At 49.3% G+C, this 12,713-nt stretch overlaps 5 protein-coding genes across 5 annotated transcripts; 3 read left to right on the forward strand and 2 right to left on the reverse strand.

Moving 5' to 3' along the window:
- Positions 1 to 234: 234 nt before the first annotated feature.
- BO87DRAFT_398517 (NADH:flavin oxidoreductase/NADH oxidase) lies at positions 235 to 1,520 on the reverse strand (the record flags this gene model as incomplete). Its single annotated transcript, XM_025625374.1, has 3 exons — positions 235 to 917; positions 957 to 1,302; positions 1,356 to 1,520. 3 exons carry the CDS (start codon positions 1,518 to 1,520, stop codon positions 235 to 237), a joined length of 1,194 nt encoding a protein of 397 aa, XP_025478138.1.
- Positions 1,521 to 2,599: 1,079 nt separating this feature from the next.
- On the reverse strand, positions 2,600 to 3,557 carry BO87DRAFT_378151 (uncharacterized protein). The gene has a single exon (XM_025623738.1). The coding sequence runs from the start codon at positions 3,411 to 3,413 to the stop codon at positions 2,925 to 2,927; it is 489 nt and encodes a 162-aa protein (XP_025478139.1). The 5' UTR covers positions 3,414 to 3,557; the 3' UTR covers positions 2,600 to 2,924.
- A 2,422-nt stretch (positions 3,558 to 5,979) lies between these two features.
- On the forward strand, positions 5,980 to 6,922 carry BO87DRAFT_312266 (Isochorismatase hydrolase; the record flags this gene model as incomplete). The annotated part of the gene is made up of 4 exons (XM_025619572.1): positions 5,980 to 6,218; positions 6,281 to 6,551; positions 6,620 to 6,687; positions 6,763 to 6,922. The coding sequence occupies 4 exons, from the start codon at positions 5,980 to 5,982 to the stop codon at positions 6,920 to 6,922; spliced, it is 738 nt and encodes a 245-aa protein (XP_025478140.1).
- Positions 6,923 to 7,218: 296 nt separating this feature from the next.
- On the forward strand, positions 7,219 to 7,455 carry BO87DRAFT_378152 (uncharacterized protein; the record flags this gene model as incomplete). Its single annotated transcript, XM_025623739.1, has 1 exon — positions 7,219 to 7,455. A coding segment is annotated over one exon (175 nt), but the record flags the coding sequence as incomplete, so codon positions are not given.
- A 2,310-nt stretch (positions 7,456 to 9,765) lies between these two features.
- BO87DRAFT_105673 (putative protein kinase) lies at positions 9,766 to 12,172 on the forward strand. The gene is made up of 2 exons (XM_025617822.1): positions 9,766 to 11,448; positions 11,513 to 12,172. The coding sequence occupies exons 1-2, from the start codon at positions 9,933 to 9,935 to the stop codon at positions 12,058 to 12,060; spliced, it is 2,064 nt and encodes a 687-aa protein (XP_025478142.1). The 5' UTR covers positions 9,766 to 9,932; the 3' UTR covers positions 12,061 to 12,172.
- The last annotated feature ends 541 nt before the right edge of the window (positions 12,173 to 12,713 follow it).

Genomic DNA, 12,713 nt, shown 5'->3' on the forward strand with positions numbered 1-12,713 from the left:
CTTGGGGTTTCTTGCGTTCTATACCAGGATAGCTCGTCATGTTCTCGAGTAGATAAAGATTTTCTATATTCATAGATATCACAGGATCCCAACTACATGGTCATGCCACATTTACAGCAGTTCATCAATGCAAAACATCAATGCTGAGGGAAGCGGGTGTAGCTAATCAAAACATTGTGTATGTCGTCTCTCTTATCCTGTATCTTGCAAAAATAAATACTTAACCTTTTCCCATCATAGTGAGGGTTTATAGACTGCTCCTCGTTTGGAAAATCCCCAGCGGATCTGGCCCGGCATAGCAATCTCAACATCAAGGTGCTGCGCAAAGGTCCAGACCAATCCAGGATCTTTCTGAAACCCACGCCCAACAAGAATGACATCAAGTCCTTCTTCTTCAAGCAACCGATTTGCCAGCCTTCCATCTTTGATATGGCCAACCGTCGCAAGAAGAATCCTTTCCCCGACCGCCTTCTTAACCGCAATGCCAAACGGTGCCTGAAACCCAGGCCCGGCTTTCACTTTTTGACTTGAATGTAAACCGCCGGAAGAGACATCAATCAGATCAATAGCTCCTTGAGCGACCAACGCTTCAGCAAACTTCACTGCATCCTGCAAGCCCCAGGTTTCTCCAAAATCACTATCCAGCCAATCCGATGCCGAAAGGCGCAGGAAAACAGGTACATGCTCACCCACCGTATTGCGGGTCAACTGCGCAATCTCCAGCGGCAATCGCGTCCGGTTCTCAAAAGATCCACTATACTCATCCGTCCGCTTGTTCGCGTAGGGGGTCAAAAACGATGCAAGCAGATACCCATGCGCATTATGGATCTCAATGAAATCCGCTCCGGCCACAAGGGCCCGTTTCGCGGCGGCAGCCCACGCTTCCTTGAACTCGCGGATGTCGTCCTTGCTCATAGCTTGCGGTTTCGGAAATGTCTAGCTGAACGGTACATCACTAGGTCCTTTGGCATTATGCGGCCATCCACCGACATTCTCTGTTGCCACATTGCCATGGTTCATCATCCAAGGTGCAGTAGTACTCGCTTTACGACCCGCGTGCGCAAGCTGGATACCAATCTTCTGGCCTTGGCTATGCGCGAACTCGATGACTCGGGCTATTGGCGCGATTTGGGAGTCTTTCCACAGCCCGACATCCTGCGGTGAGATGCGACCTTCCGGTTGCACAGCGGTGGCCTCGATCATGATAAGGCCTGGGCCTCGCTGGGCTATACCGCCCAGGTGGGCGAGGTGGTAGTCTGTCATGTGTCCATCCTCGGCGGAGTACTGGCATATTGGGGATACCTAGAGCAATCATTGTCAACGGGCCGTTATCTTAGTGGTGGTTGGTTTATTACCCCAAGACGATTCTGAAATGTTAATCCCCGGATGGTGATCGGCTGGAAGAGTTTTGGTATTGCCTTCCCACTGGTCTGTGGGTTCGCTGCTGTTCCTGCTGGGGTTTGTTGTGCAGGAGTAAAGTAGGAAATGCCCTTTGCGGGCTCGATCTTGATGTCCTTCATGATGTGTTATCTGCGGGCCTTTCCGACTCTTTCTGTTGCCGTGAGGGACCGGTCACTTAATACATAGTAGTAGGGATTGATTGCCATTCTTTTGCGTCACATTCTTCATTAACAGCAAACCCCCTTCCCGAGCTCACATTAGTCCCATCTGGTGCGGGGTTGATCTGTAATCCTACATCCTGAATCCACCAATCTCGGTATATTGTGTTGCTTTCTTTTCCAACCAGACAGACACCATGCGGAGATATGAAACCTCGGCAACTCATATCGACTCGTAGATTGTGCCGAAATCCCGAGTCATCGAGTCTCCAGTATATACCTTAATGAGTATCTAAAAACGGAATAAAGCAACGTAACGTGCAGTAGAAGTGAAGAACAAACAGTCTATGGTGACACCAGATACGTATATTAGCTAGTCTCTCTCATTTTGTGGAATGTAACACACATAACCGACTGGGGTTACTCAGGATAACTTCGAAGCAGATTTCTGCATGCTCTCGTCAGTAACAGGCTAGTATACGCTTAACGCAACTTGTAGCTGCATTGTTCAATGGAAGGGAAGATACACACTTATGTGAAAAGCATACTTGACTGATAACTCATAATGTGTCGCTTTTCCACGAGTCATCGTTAGATCCTACAAGCTGCATTAGGCGTAATGTTATTTGTGTGTTCTCCTTTCAAAAAGAGATGGTAACTCTGAACATTTCACATATTTATCCTTAGCCTTTGGTAAGTGTTGTTTGAATCACCTCTCCAGAGCTGAGATAATATTTTTTCTGCGTGCCGACCAGGGGTTGTCTGTTGCAGATGGATGCACGTGATATGAAGTAGACGGAGTAATATATATGCCTGAGGCAGTTCCTCAACTAGGTGATACAGACCATATTCCATACCTATCGGTTGGTAACTAGTTCATGTTAGGTATGAGTCAACTGTGACTCCGCTATGATTTTTGTAGAGAGACATCTGAAAGCTTACAGGAACTCAATCCCTAAATTCCAAGATAACATAGGCTTTGGGGGGTCCTGAGTACACTAGTAGTACCTCTTTTCGATTGGTATAGTGCAAGTGGCAGTGGCAGCTTTATACACTAGTAGGGGGGTTTCCTGTAGACGTGTATATACAAATAAATATATATAGTGCCTATCATGAACCAAATTGGAAATTGCGCACTGCAACAGAAGATAATATATGAAGTGAAGAAAAAACATCAATGGTAATATGTAACACAAACAAAAGAAACGAAGTAATGCTAAGAAGGACGGACTTCCGCTAGCAAGTTGGTTCAATCAACACGATATTTTCCCCAAGTTACTGTACAAGCCTGCTCTGCTCTATACAAAACAACATCCATCCAGTCCTCCAATCCCACCCCCTTTATCCATCCCATTGATGTCCTTCTTACAACAAGAAACCCGCAGTCGACCCAAAGAACAACAGCGCCAACACACCCACACTCTTCTTCGTAACCGCGACACCAGCCCCACTAGTCGAAGAAGCCGACGAACCGCTCGAAGTGCTGGACCCAGTGCTAGACGAGCCACCAGTAGCAGTAGCAGTCGAGACGACAGTGCCAGCGCCAGTAGTAGGAACGCTACCGGTAGCAGTAGCGTTGGCGTTAGTGTTACACCAGACCTCACCGGCCTCGGAGGCCTTGATGAGACATTCGGCCAGGGTACCGACGGTCTGGTCCTGAGCCAGACAGTAGTAGTCGCAGCTGTCGTAGGAGACGATGGAGGCGGAGCCACAGCAGCTGCTCATGATGGCGGAGTTGTTGTTGCGCATGGGCATGGCGCAGGCGGCATCTTTGACGGGGATGTCGTAGAGCTTGTTGATGCAGGTGGAGGAGGCGGAGGCAGCGGTGCCGGTCGAGGTGGTTGTCACGGACATGGTGGTGGTGGTATTAGTGAGTGGATTTGGTGAGGATGGATGTGGGTTGAAGACAAATTTATTAAGGTTGAAGAACGAGTGTGAGAATGGTAGATAGTTTTTTTGTATGGATCTGAGCCACGGAATGGATAGAGTATGGAGAAATAGAAGCCACAAAGGGTCAGGTCACTCACTACTTATAACTGTTCGGTACTACAGGAATACTACCTATGGGTCTTCTTTTAATGTCAGTGCCTGGTACCTAACTTAGAAGCGACCCGGAAAGGGCTAGCTAGCCATGGGTTGGTTGGTTACAGACATGGCTGTAGGTTCACCGCTACGGCTCGCCCCTGATCCCTCTGTCTATCTATCTCCACTAGAGACCCTCAGCCTCCCTCAGTCCCATGTCCTTTCTTCTAATTATGGGCCCTCACTAGACCGGATCGAGCCCTACGGGCTGCGTTGCATCCCTGAGGGTCAGCGCTACCGGATGGCGAAGTGCAGATGGCTGGACTATGATTAAGGGTACATGTGTAGAACTACGAAGTGAGACTATGAATAGCTGACTTCTTTTTTCTTTTTTTGATCTCTTATTCTAAACGACATAGACTATGGCTACTAGATGACGCGTGCAGTAGATAGCATGATACTGCGATATACTTGGCTCTGCTTGGCATTGTAGAGGATATACCGAATCAGAAGCACAACGGAGTGAGACAAAGTGGAGGCCATTGACCCTGTCCACTCTGGAGGGAGCAGGATGGGGCGTTATGGGGGCACTGGGGATGAAGTCACTTCCATGTTGCATCCAGAGCGGTCCCTTGCCCTGGTCTATATTGCTTGTGTATTATATTGCAGCTGCATGTTAAGCGAATGATTGGGCTACTCGTTGTGACTTCCATATGGTGTCAGACTATGCATCAACTGCAGTGATGAGCATCATGTCACAATCGGAGAAAGGCGATACATCAAAGTACATGATGCATGCATGGCCAGGCAGCAAGCAGGTACAACGCACTCCGTACCGAGTCATCATCCATAACTCACTAGTCGGAAACGAGCGGTTCGTCCCAACGGGAGGGAGGCGAAGAGGAATGAAAATTTCGGATGCCAGCCTTGGCAGATAGGCTTATGGGTGTCCAGTCAAAGAGTGAGGATATAACTTTTCCCTGGAGTTGTGAGATCGCCCGTATAGTCTTGCGATCTATTCGCAGTCCGGTGGCGTCGCTTAACGGTTCGCGACAGATAGCCAAGAAATCTCTAAATCTCCGCTGGCATCGCCAAAGTTGCCTGCTATAATTGTCACCCGTGGAAGAGAGACGACACAGCCATCGCTGGGGAGTTTCGTTCTCTTGAAAATCTTTAAATAGGCCCATCTATAGATAGGTGGTGAGTGGGAGAGCGGGTCAGCCGGTAAAGAATTCTGGACGGTGGTGTTGTTGTGGAGAGCCCGGGTAAAGACTATTCAGGGCTGTCCATCTCCACACCTCCCACAGGGCGATTGCTTGCCCTGCAGTTTCAACTTGATTGTTCAATCAAATATCAAAACCGGAATTTGAATGATAAGCACGAGTCAAAGACAACTGGCTAGTAATTCGCAGAAAGAGAAATAATGGGTAAAGGGGAGTCCTGCTCCTGCACGTAGCAATACAAAGCACAAGCATGTTGCGCAAGGCATTCCAGAAGGCCCGAACCTCCCACCTCAAGGTTACTCAACATCTGACTGTCCATTCAAATCGATCGTTGATTTGAGATTCGATGCAGGACTCAGATAGGGACCGAATCAGCCAACTGTCTCAATTAGGATGCACGAATGACGCACCATCATGTTGACCAAACTCACCACATCTTCTAATCTACTCTACCTCAAGGTAAAAGAAGATGAATTCCACAGAAATACTCCGTATGAAAATAAACCCAACGGGAATGCAGTAAATAGCATCGACTTCAGGGCAAACACAACTCAACCCAGGCTTAAGCTTTAGGGTCCCCACATGGGGGAGATCAACAGCAGAAGATCAGCTCCATTCCGGGAAAAGCCCCCTTGGAAAACAAACAATCACCCCAATGAGGTAGTCAGTTACTTAGTTAGTTACCTGCACAAGTGCGCCCTTGCCAATGGATTCTTCATCAAGACAAGACTACTACTTATGATCTTCCCGTCATCCGGACCAGTAATCACTCTTCTACCCACCTAAACCAAAGCATCATTTATGAATAATCAGTCTGACCATAACCCGATCAAGTCGTCATCTCCGGTGTGACGTTAATCCTCAGTTCAACTGATCACAAGTAATGACTAGCTTCACTAGCCGATCGCAGACCTAATATCATAAAAAAGCAACGATCAACTAGAGGCAATAGTCCCATCTGATGAGGTGGAGGAAAGAATCACATTGATTAGTCTAGTATGGAAGAAATGGACAATTTCTACTCCGTAATGTACATAAAAGACCCCTGCTTCAAGTTAGAGCAACATTTCACTTTCAGATCAGCGAGTCTATCCCATCCGTTGCATCCCTACCTTTAATTTTGATTTTTTTTCTTCTTTTTGCTGTTTAGTGCTTCCCCCTGCAGCACACCAACCATGTTCAAATACTCGCTTGCATGCCTGGCTCTCCTGGCAACCGGGTGTTTCTCGACCACAACCACTAGCAGGCCAGGCTATTCACGGAATATCACCTCGACCGTTATCGATCCGTCGTTTAGTTTCGGGAAACATTATGCAGTGCTTAATCTAGATCTTATCGATGGGTTGGTGGCCAATGTGAATACTACCAGGTCCGGGCAGTTGTGGATTGATAATGTCGCGAACTGGATTGATGCGTATGTATTATTTGATCTTGGAGAACTGCGGATACATTATACGGAGTACTTATGTTGTAAAGTGTGCACAAGCAGGACCCTCCCCCCCTGAGTATCTTTACTCGCATCTTCTTCTCCAACACCTACCGCCCTGAACTCGGCAACGCTCCCTTCGCCAGCGCGGTGACTAGCCTCGGCAACGCCACAGCTTCGAGTCCCGATAGTCAGATCTATTCGGCATTCAAGACCCTGGATAACTATGATGTGGTGCTGCAGAAGGCGCGGTATTATGCTGGTGCGGGGAATCAGCTGGAGGAGATCCTCAGTTCTCAGAAGATAGATACTGTGATTTTGGTAGGTGATGCCATGCAACGGAGTGGAAGTCAAGTCAACAGATTTGCTGATCAATATGTAACTGGTAGTCCGGGATCCGTACTTCGGGAGTAGTGCTTAGCACTGCGTTTCGTCTGTTGGATATGAACTATAATGTGTAAGCCAGCACCACGGTTCAATACCGATCATGCATGTGGAAAAGGCACTGCTAACGCATCGTGCTTGACAACAGCTACGTTATCTCGAACAATACGATCGAGACCCCTTCGTCATATGCTGCCCTGAATCAGAAGGTTATCTTAGAGGGCATACTTCCCGAACTGCCGGTCAATGTAATCAGTATCGAGCAGGCCATTGGGGCTCTCAACCGCTCTGGACCAGCTGTGTATTAGCTGGCAGGCCGGACAGTCTGATGGAAACGATGATACAACGCCCAAACATATGGTTATGATGGACAGTGGTTACGGACTATGATCGATCTAGTTATGATAGATAAACTATACTGAATGGTAACCTTTCGAAGCACATTAGTGGTTGGGAAAGTTTGTCCCCAGCGACAGCAAGGACAAAAGTCCCAACTGTATGCGTCCGACCAGGGAACGCAAATAATCATGCATCTGGAAAGCGAGCATGGGTGGCGCCTGCATGCAATAGCACAGGGAGCAGGTTGCCCTGGTGCCACACCGTGCATGAATCCCGGGTCTCGCAGGTCGGCGGCTGCAGCGCACATACTTGAGACATCGAGGGCGCCAACAAATATTAATCTGCATGGAACCGGAGATAAAGATGGACTGTGTTGGGTAGAAGTAGTTTGGAAATCCTCCCCAACCAATGTTTTAGTCGAGAACAAAGCATTCCATTGAGACGGTCGCCAACAATTGCCAGAAGGCGCAAACGCTGACATGCCGCATGGGCGGTGCTGGTCGCTCACGGATCCGAGCCACCGTCAAAACAGTTGAGTGGCCGGGACCCTCGCCGGACGGGTTCGGAGTTGACCCGGTCGCAATCACCAAGCCGACCCGGACAAAGACAGGGGTGGAATGATAACATCAAATAGCATCGCCTATTATTATACCAGGATGAAAGGTGAAGGGGATAATTCCATGTCCGGAAACTTGACGGAGTACTGCGTGAGCAGCCCGTAGTCAGCAATCGGGTCAATGAAGCGCAGCAAGGCGTGGGGTGCCAAGACTCGAGGGCGCGAAAAAGATTGACGAGAGAAGCCCGAGGACCGGGAAATCTTCTGACAGGCTTGTGGATTTGGCGAAGACCAAGTCCGCCGTTCGTCCTGAGTCAGTCATGACAGCTGAGCGCCTGGTTCGGGGGGACTTGGCAGTTGTCGGTGCGTTTTCTTAGCCCATCAGTGGCTGTTTCCATGTTCCACATCCGAAACAAATTCGACCAAAACCTGAGGAATGATGAAATTCGGATAGCTTACGTAGGTTGGGTGGCACAGCGCGTCGATCCGTTCACCTCAAACCTTGAAATGGGAAGCAAAAGAGGAGGCCAACCAAAGATTGGCAGCAGAAGAATGGATACGGCCCAATTTCGATGGAAGGGACGCCAGACGAGCTAGTGCACGCGCTACAGTAGCGTGGTCGGCGATGTGCACAGTGCGTCAAATGATCGCGAGCAGATAGGAAATTAACGAGATTAAGCTGATGGCCCTAATTGCGTTGGAACCAGAATTGCTCCCTAAATGGAGTTTCTGTTGCTATTATGGGAATTTTGGTGGGAAACTCAACCAGGTTTGGGATTTCAAACACCGGCGCATCCAGACCTCTCTGGGTCAACAATAGGAGTACGTACTTTGCGAGGGTATATTCGACGTCCAGAACTAGGACTAGTGTTGAAGAAGTAAAATAAAAGCGAAGTATACTGGCCATTGTACGAAGTATGTGGTATTTCTCTGTACAAAGGCGTTCGGAGGCCGAATGGATAGATCCTGTGAGGTGGAGGGAGCGGACGAACCATACGCCTTGGCTGGGCAGTAAGTGGGAATGGGAATATCTCCCTGAACTCGCTAAGTAACCAAGTAAATATTAGAGGTTCCGCTTCGGCCGTGGAGTTATATCGCGATCAGCTACGATCGCCACAAGTTGGTGTGACAGGTAATTCCACGATCCGATGATTGTCGCGACACCTCCCGCATTCTGCGACGAACATTTCTTTTTGGGAAGTCGTGGTGCCTCAACCCTGCCTCATTGGGCAACCACGATTGGCACATTCTGGGTTAGAAAGCGATGGCTGGTGGCTGTTAAGGGGAGAAAGCAGAGGGAAAAGAGTAAAAGCGTGGGAAAGAGAGGCGCAAGGTTCGCAATGGCAGATCGTCAGCCCCCGTTTTCACCAACAATGCAGATTGCACCCTGCAAGGAACTTATTGGTGGTACCGGGCATGGAAAATTCCAAAAGAAGGAGATTCCTCCTACTCATAAGTAGCGATAAGATTTATCACAGTTTAATAAACTACAATTAGGGGGGAACACTATCCGCCCTTCAATTTTTTATCAAATTATAAGTCTAGTTCAGCTTACGCAGTGGTTTTGCCAGGATTGAGATAGTATTAATATCAAGTTTGGGTGGCGCGTCCCGTATCAGTGGACAATACAGCGACGACTGCGATAGGGCCGAGGCCATGACAAGCTAACCCCAAAGCAGGCAAGATCCGGTCCTCTTCTGGTCCTTCCGCCAACGGTATTACTTAATGCGGGGTAGCGCCTTTTCCTCGTGGCGGCTAATCTCGAAGCGGCCGGTTTATCAGCTGACCCCGCCTGGATTTTTCGTTCGTTCGTTCGTTCGCCAGCGTCATCAGCGCGCCGAAGCTACTTACTCAAGTCAAGTTCTTTGCTGGATCTGCTTTTCAGATTGGCTTTCCCTTCGCCTGCTTAAGAAGGTCTGAGGTTCTGGGATCATCTCTTCGGTGTTCCCCGCCGTCCGTTCCCTCTTCCCTGCCTTTTCTCTTCTCTCTCCTCTCCTCTTCTTCTTTCCCTCTCTCTCCCTCTTTTAATTTTCTTACCTTTCATTCCTTTGAACCTACTGCGATTTATTCTGGTCCTTCCCTCAACCATATAAGGACCCCTTTCCTGCTAATGCACTGATACAACACATCTCCATCCTACCCGTTCTTCTTTTTGGCCCCCAGGGCCTCTTTCAGCGCCAAGTGCCACGCGGTTTACTTTAGGTTGACCCGAGGGATTCGCATCTAGACCCCGAACTTGCCCGCTCCCAGTCCACCATATTACCCGCGCCGCCTCTTTCACGGGCCTTTTGTCAGCTGCAACAAAGGGAAAAAGACAAGAAGAAAAAAGGACAAACAATCAGGGGAACATATACTCAAATAAAAAATTAATACAGCCAGGATAGGAACACTCAATCCATCAGCTGCCCTGTTCTTTCCGTTCGATGGTCCATTCGGATTCGGCCCAACCGACCGATAGGTCAGGATCTACCGTTCACCAACCACAGTTACACGAAGCCAACCACCCAACGGCTTCGGATGACAATGAAATTGGTGCACCCTCTGCTATAGTCCCCGGTCAAGGGAGTTTTCATACTCCTCCGCTTTATATCGAAAAATCTCCTGCAGAGGGACTGCAGGATGTAACGCTGCAGCACTACTCACACCCCCATCATCTGCCTTCGCTTCAGATTCGCACGGATCTGTCAAACGCCAGCCAGATGAGCCCGCCAAGGGAACCTGAGTCATTCGTGCATCACAGCATCTCGTCCAGCAGTCTCCCCCGGCGCACTCCAAGCCTGCGCGGTCTGTTCGCCGGCCCTCCAACCAGCGCAGGATCTTTGACTCTGTCACCGGCCTCGCTCATATCTTCCCCTCAACTCATGGCCATGGGAGACATCACGCCTTTGCCATCGCCCATCAGTGGCATGTCGCCATGGAAACTACCACGGCGCAATTCCCAGTCTTTGTCTCGGACGCCCTCGACAACCTCTCGCAGCGGTTCCAGTCTCGGTTTGCGACTAAGCGATTCCTCTCAAATGCTCGGTGCTTGCGAATCCCGGCCACGAAGCAGGCAATACATGCTCCCTGACAAGCTGTCCGAAACACCCATTGAGACGCCCATCGAGTCTCCAACAAAACCACGTCAAGGATCCGGGTCAAAGCATTCTCGCAACCGCAGCTTAAGCGAGTATGTACCTCCCGGTCGCGCTATCCCGGTCAAGCCACGGCCAATTGCAGTTTCAGGACCAGGAATGCCCCCGGGAATCACTGCATCTGTCAGCACCGACTCGAAGACGAACAACAACAGCAATAATCTTCATCGCGAAGAGTATCTGGCCGTCCACCGTGGGATCGCGTTGCCCACTGTCCGCCCTCCTACGCCTCCTCGCAGCAGTCGCAGTGGCTCCGATGAACGCGATGACGAACCCGTTGTAACACCGTTGGCAGCTGGCCCTGATGGGATATACTCGGTACGCTCCGTGCGCACACAACAACGTCGCAAGTACCGCAAGATACGTCAGCTAGGTCAGGGAACATTCAGTCAAGTCTCCCTCGCGGCACGTATAGAAAGACGAGAAAGCGACAACGAAACCATGTTTTCCAGTCTTCAAGATGTGAATTTGGTAACACAGAAGCTTGTTGCAGTCAAGATTATCGAGTATGGACCGGCCGGTGGTGCAGATGAGGAGCGCTTGGAAGTTTCCCTCAAGCGCGAGGTAGACATACTCAAATCTGTCAATCATCCGTCGCTGGTGCAATTGAAAGCATTTGGTAGCGACGAGAAGCGCGCGCTATTGGTTCTCGACTACTGTCCCGGAGGTGACCTCTTTGACGTGGCATCGTCGAGTCCACGGCCCATGAGTCCGCAACTCATTCGTCGTATTTTTGCCGAATTGGTGGGGGCTGTGCGCTACCTGCATGCAAATTTCATTGTGCACCGCGACATTAAACTTGAGAGTGAGTATCCTTCGATTCTTTGCCCCGTTTTCAGCGATCAGGGCTGACAGCTGTTCCTCTTCAGACGTGCTTGTCAACCTGCCGATGCAAGCAATAGAGACGATCACGGATTGGCGCACATACGATCGAGCCGTCATCACCCTCAGCGATCTGGGTCTGTCCCGACGAATACCCGAGCCTCCCGAAAGCCCTCTGCTTCAGACCCGTTGTGGCAGTGAGGACTACGCAGCCCCTGAGATCTTGATGGGACAGCCGTATGATGGACGATCAACAGACGCGTGGGCTTTGGGAGTGTTGTTATACGCCATGATGGAAAATCGGCTCCCGTTCGACGCATTGCCGGGCACCCGAGGCGACCCTGCCAAACTCCGCGCGCGAACGCCCCACCGCATCGCACGAGTCGAGTGGTCCTGGTACCGATATGCCGACAGCGACGACGAATGGGATCCTGAAAAAGGCAAGGACCTCGAAGGCGCCCGCGATTGTGTCGAGGGGCTATTGAAACGCAATACGAAACGAGAAAGTCTGGATGAGATCGCGTCGATGTCGTGGGTTAAGGAGGCGATCGACATACCCGGCGAACTAAAGAGGGGGGATAAGGAAGTGCCATAGAGCTGGTCTCTTTTCAGTGGTTTTTTCTCCCCTCCATTACATAACATTCTTCTCTTTTCCCTTCTTTTCTTCCGTTCTTACCCTGCTTACTTACCATTCTTTCTCCTTTCTTTTTTTCTTTCGTTTTGGACTTGCGACTTGCATCTTATATCTCTTTACTAACATTCGTTTACTGGCGCATTGCGACCATATATAATTCTTATTATTCTTGGGTTTGGGGATGGATGAATATTGTGTCGTTGAAGACACCATGCATTACAGCATCAAGAACTGCTTACCTTACCTACTTACTTAGTCTTGTTAACTTATCTAGCATGAGCCGACGTTCACTTGGATCTTCCGGCCCGATGATCACTATTACTGTCTGTTCGTTTCCTTTTAATGTTCACGATTATTCATACTACCAACTGTGTCAGGTTTCTAGATGCTATACCATACTATACTATACTCTTTCGAAAAGGTCCATCGCTTTTTTCATTATTATTATTGCGGACTACTTAACTAGTCAATAATAAGTACCACGGGTATAGAAGAAAGAAAAGGAGACTCACCAGTGCCACAGACAAATAAATAGCTGAACATACAGTAATCAATCAACATGGTAGGCAATTTATGATATCACCCATGATCATTTCCACGTAGTCTACAGTATT

The sequence above is a fragment of the Aspergillus neoniger genome (genome assembly GCF_003184625.1).
Source record: "Aspergillus neoniger CBS 115656 unplaced genomic scaffold BO87scaffold_23, whole genome shotgun sequence".
In the NCBI taxonomy this organism is placed as follows: domain Eukaryota; kingdom Fungi; phylum Ascomycota; class Eurotiomycetes; order Eurotiales; family Aspergillaceae; genus Aspergillus; species Aspergillus neoniger.

What these genes read in the sequence shown, in the direction of transcription:
- BO87DRAFT_378151 (XM_025623738.1), bottom strand. Translation starts at nt 3,413, where the DNA reads ATGTCCGTGACAACCACCTCGACCGGCACCGCTGCCTCCGCCTCCTCC.
- BO87DRAFT_105673 (XM_025617822.1), top strand. Translation starts at nt 9,933, where the DNA reads ATGGTCCATTCGGATTCGGCCCAACCGACCGATAGGTCAGGATCTACC. An exon ending in CCGCGACATTAAACTTGAGA is followed by an intron (nt 11,449 to 11,512) that starts GTGAGTATCCTT and finishes GTTCCTCTTCAG; the next exon opens with ACGTGCTTGTCAACCTGCCG.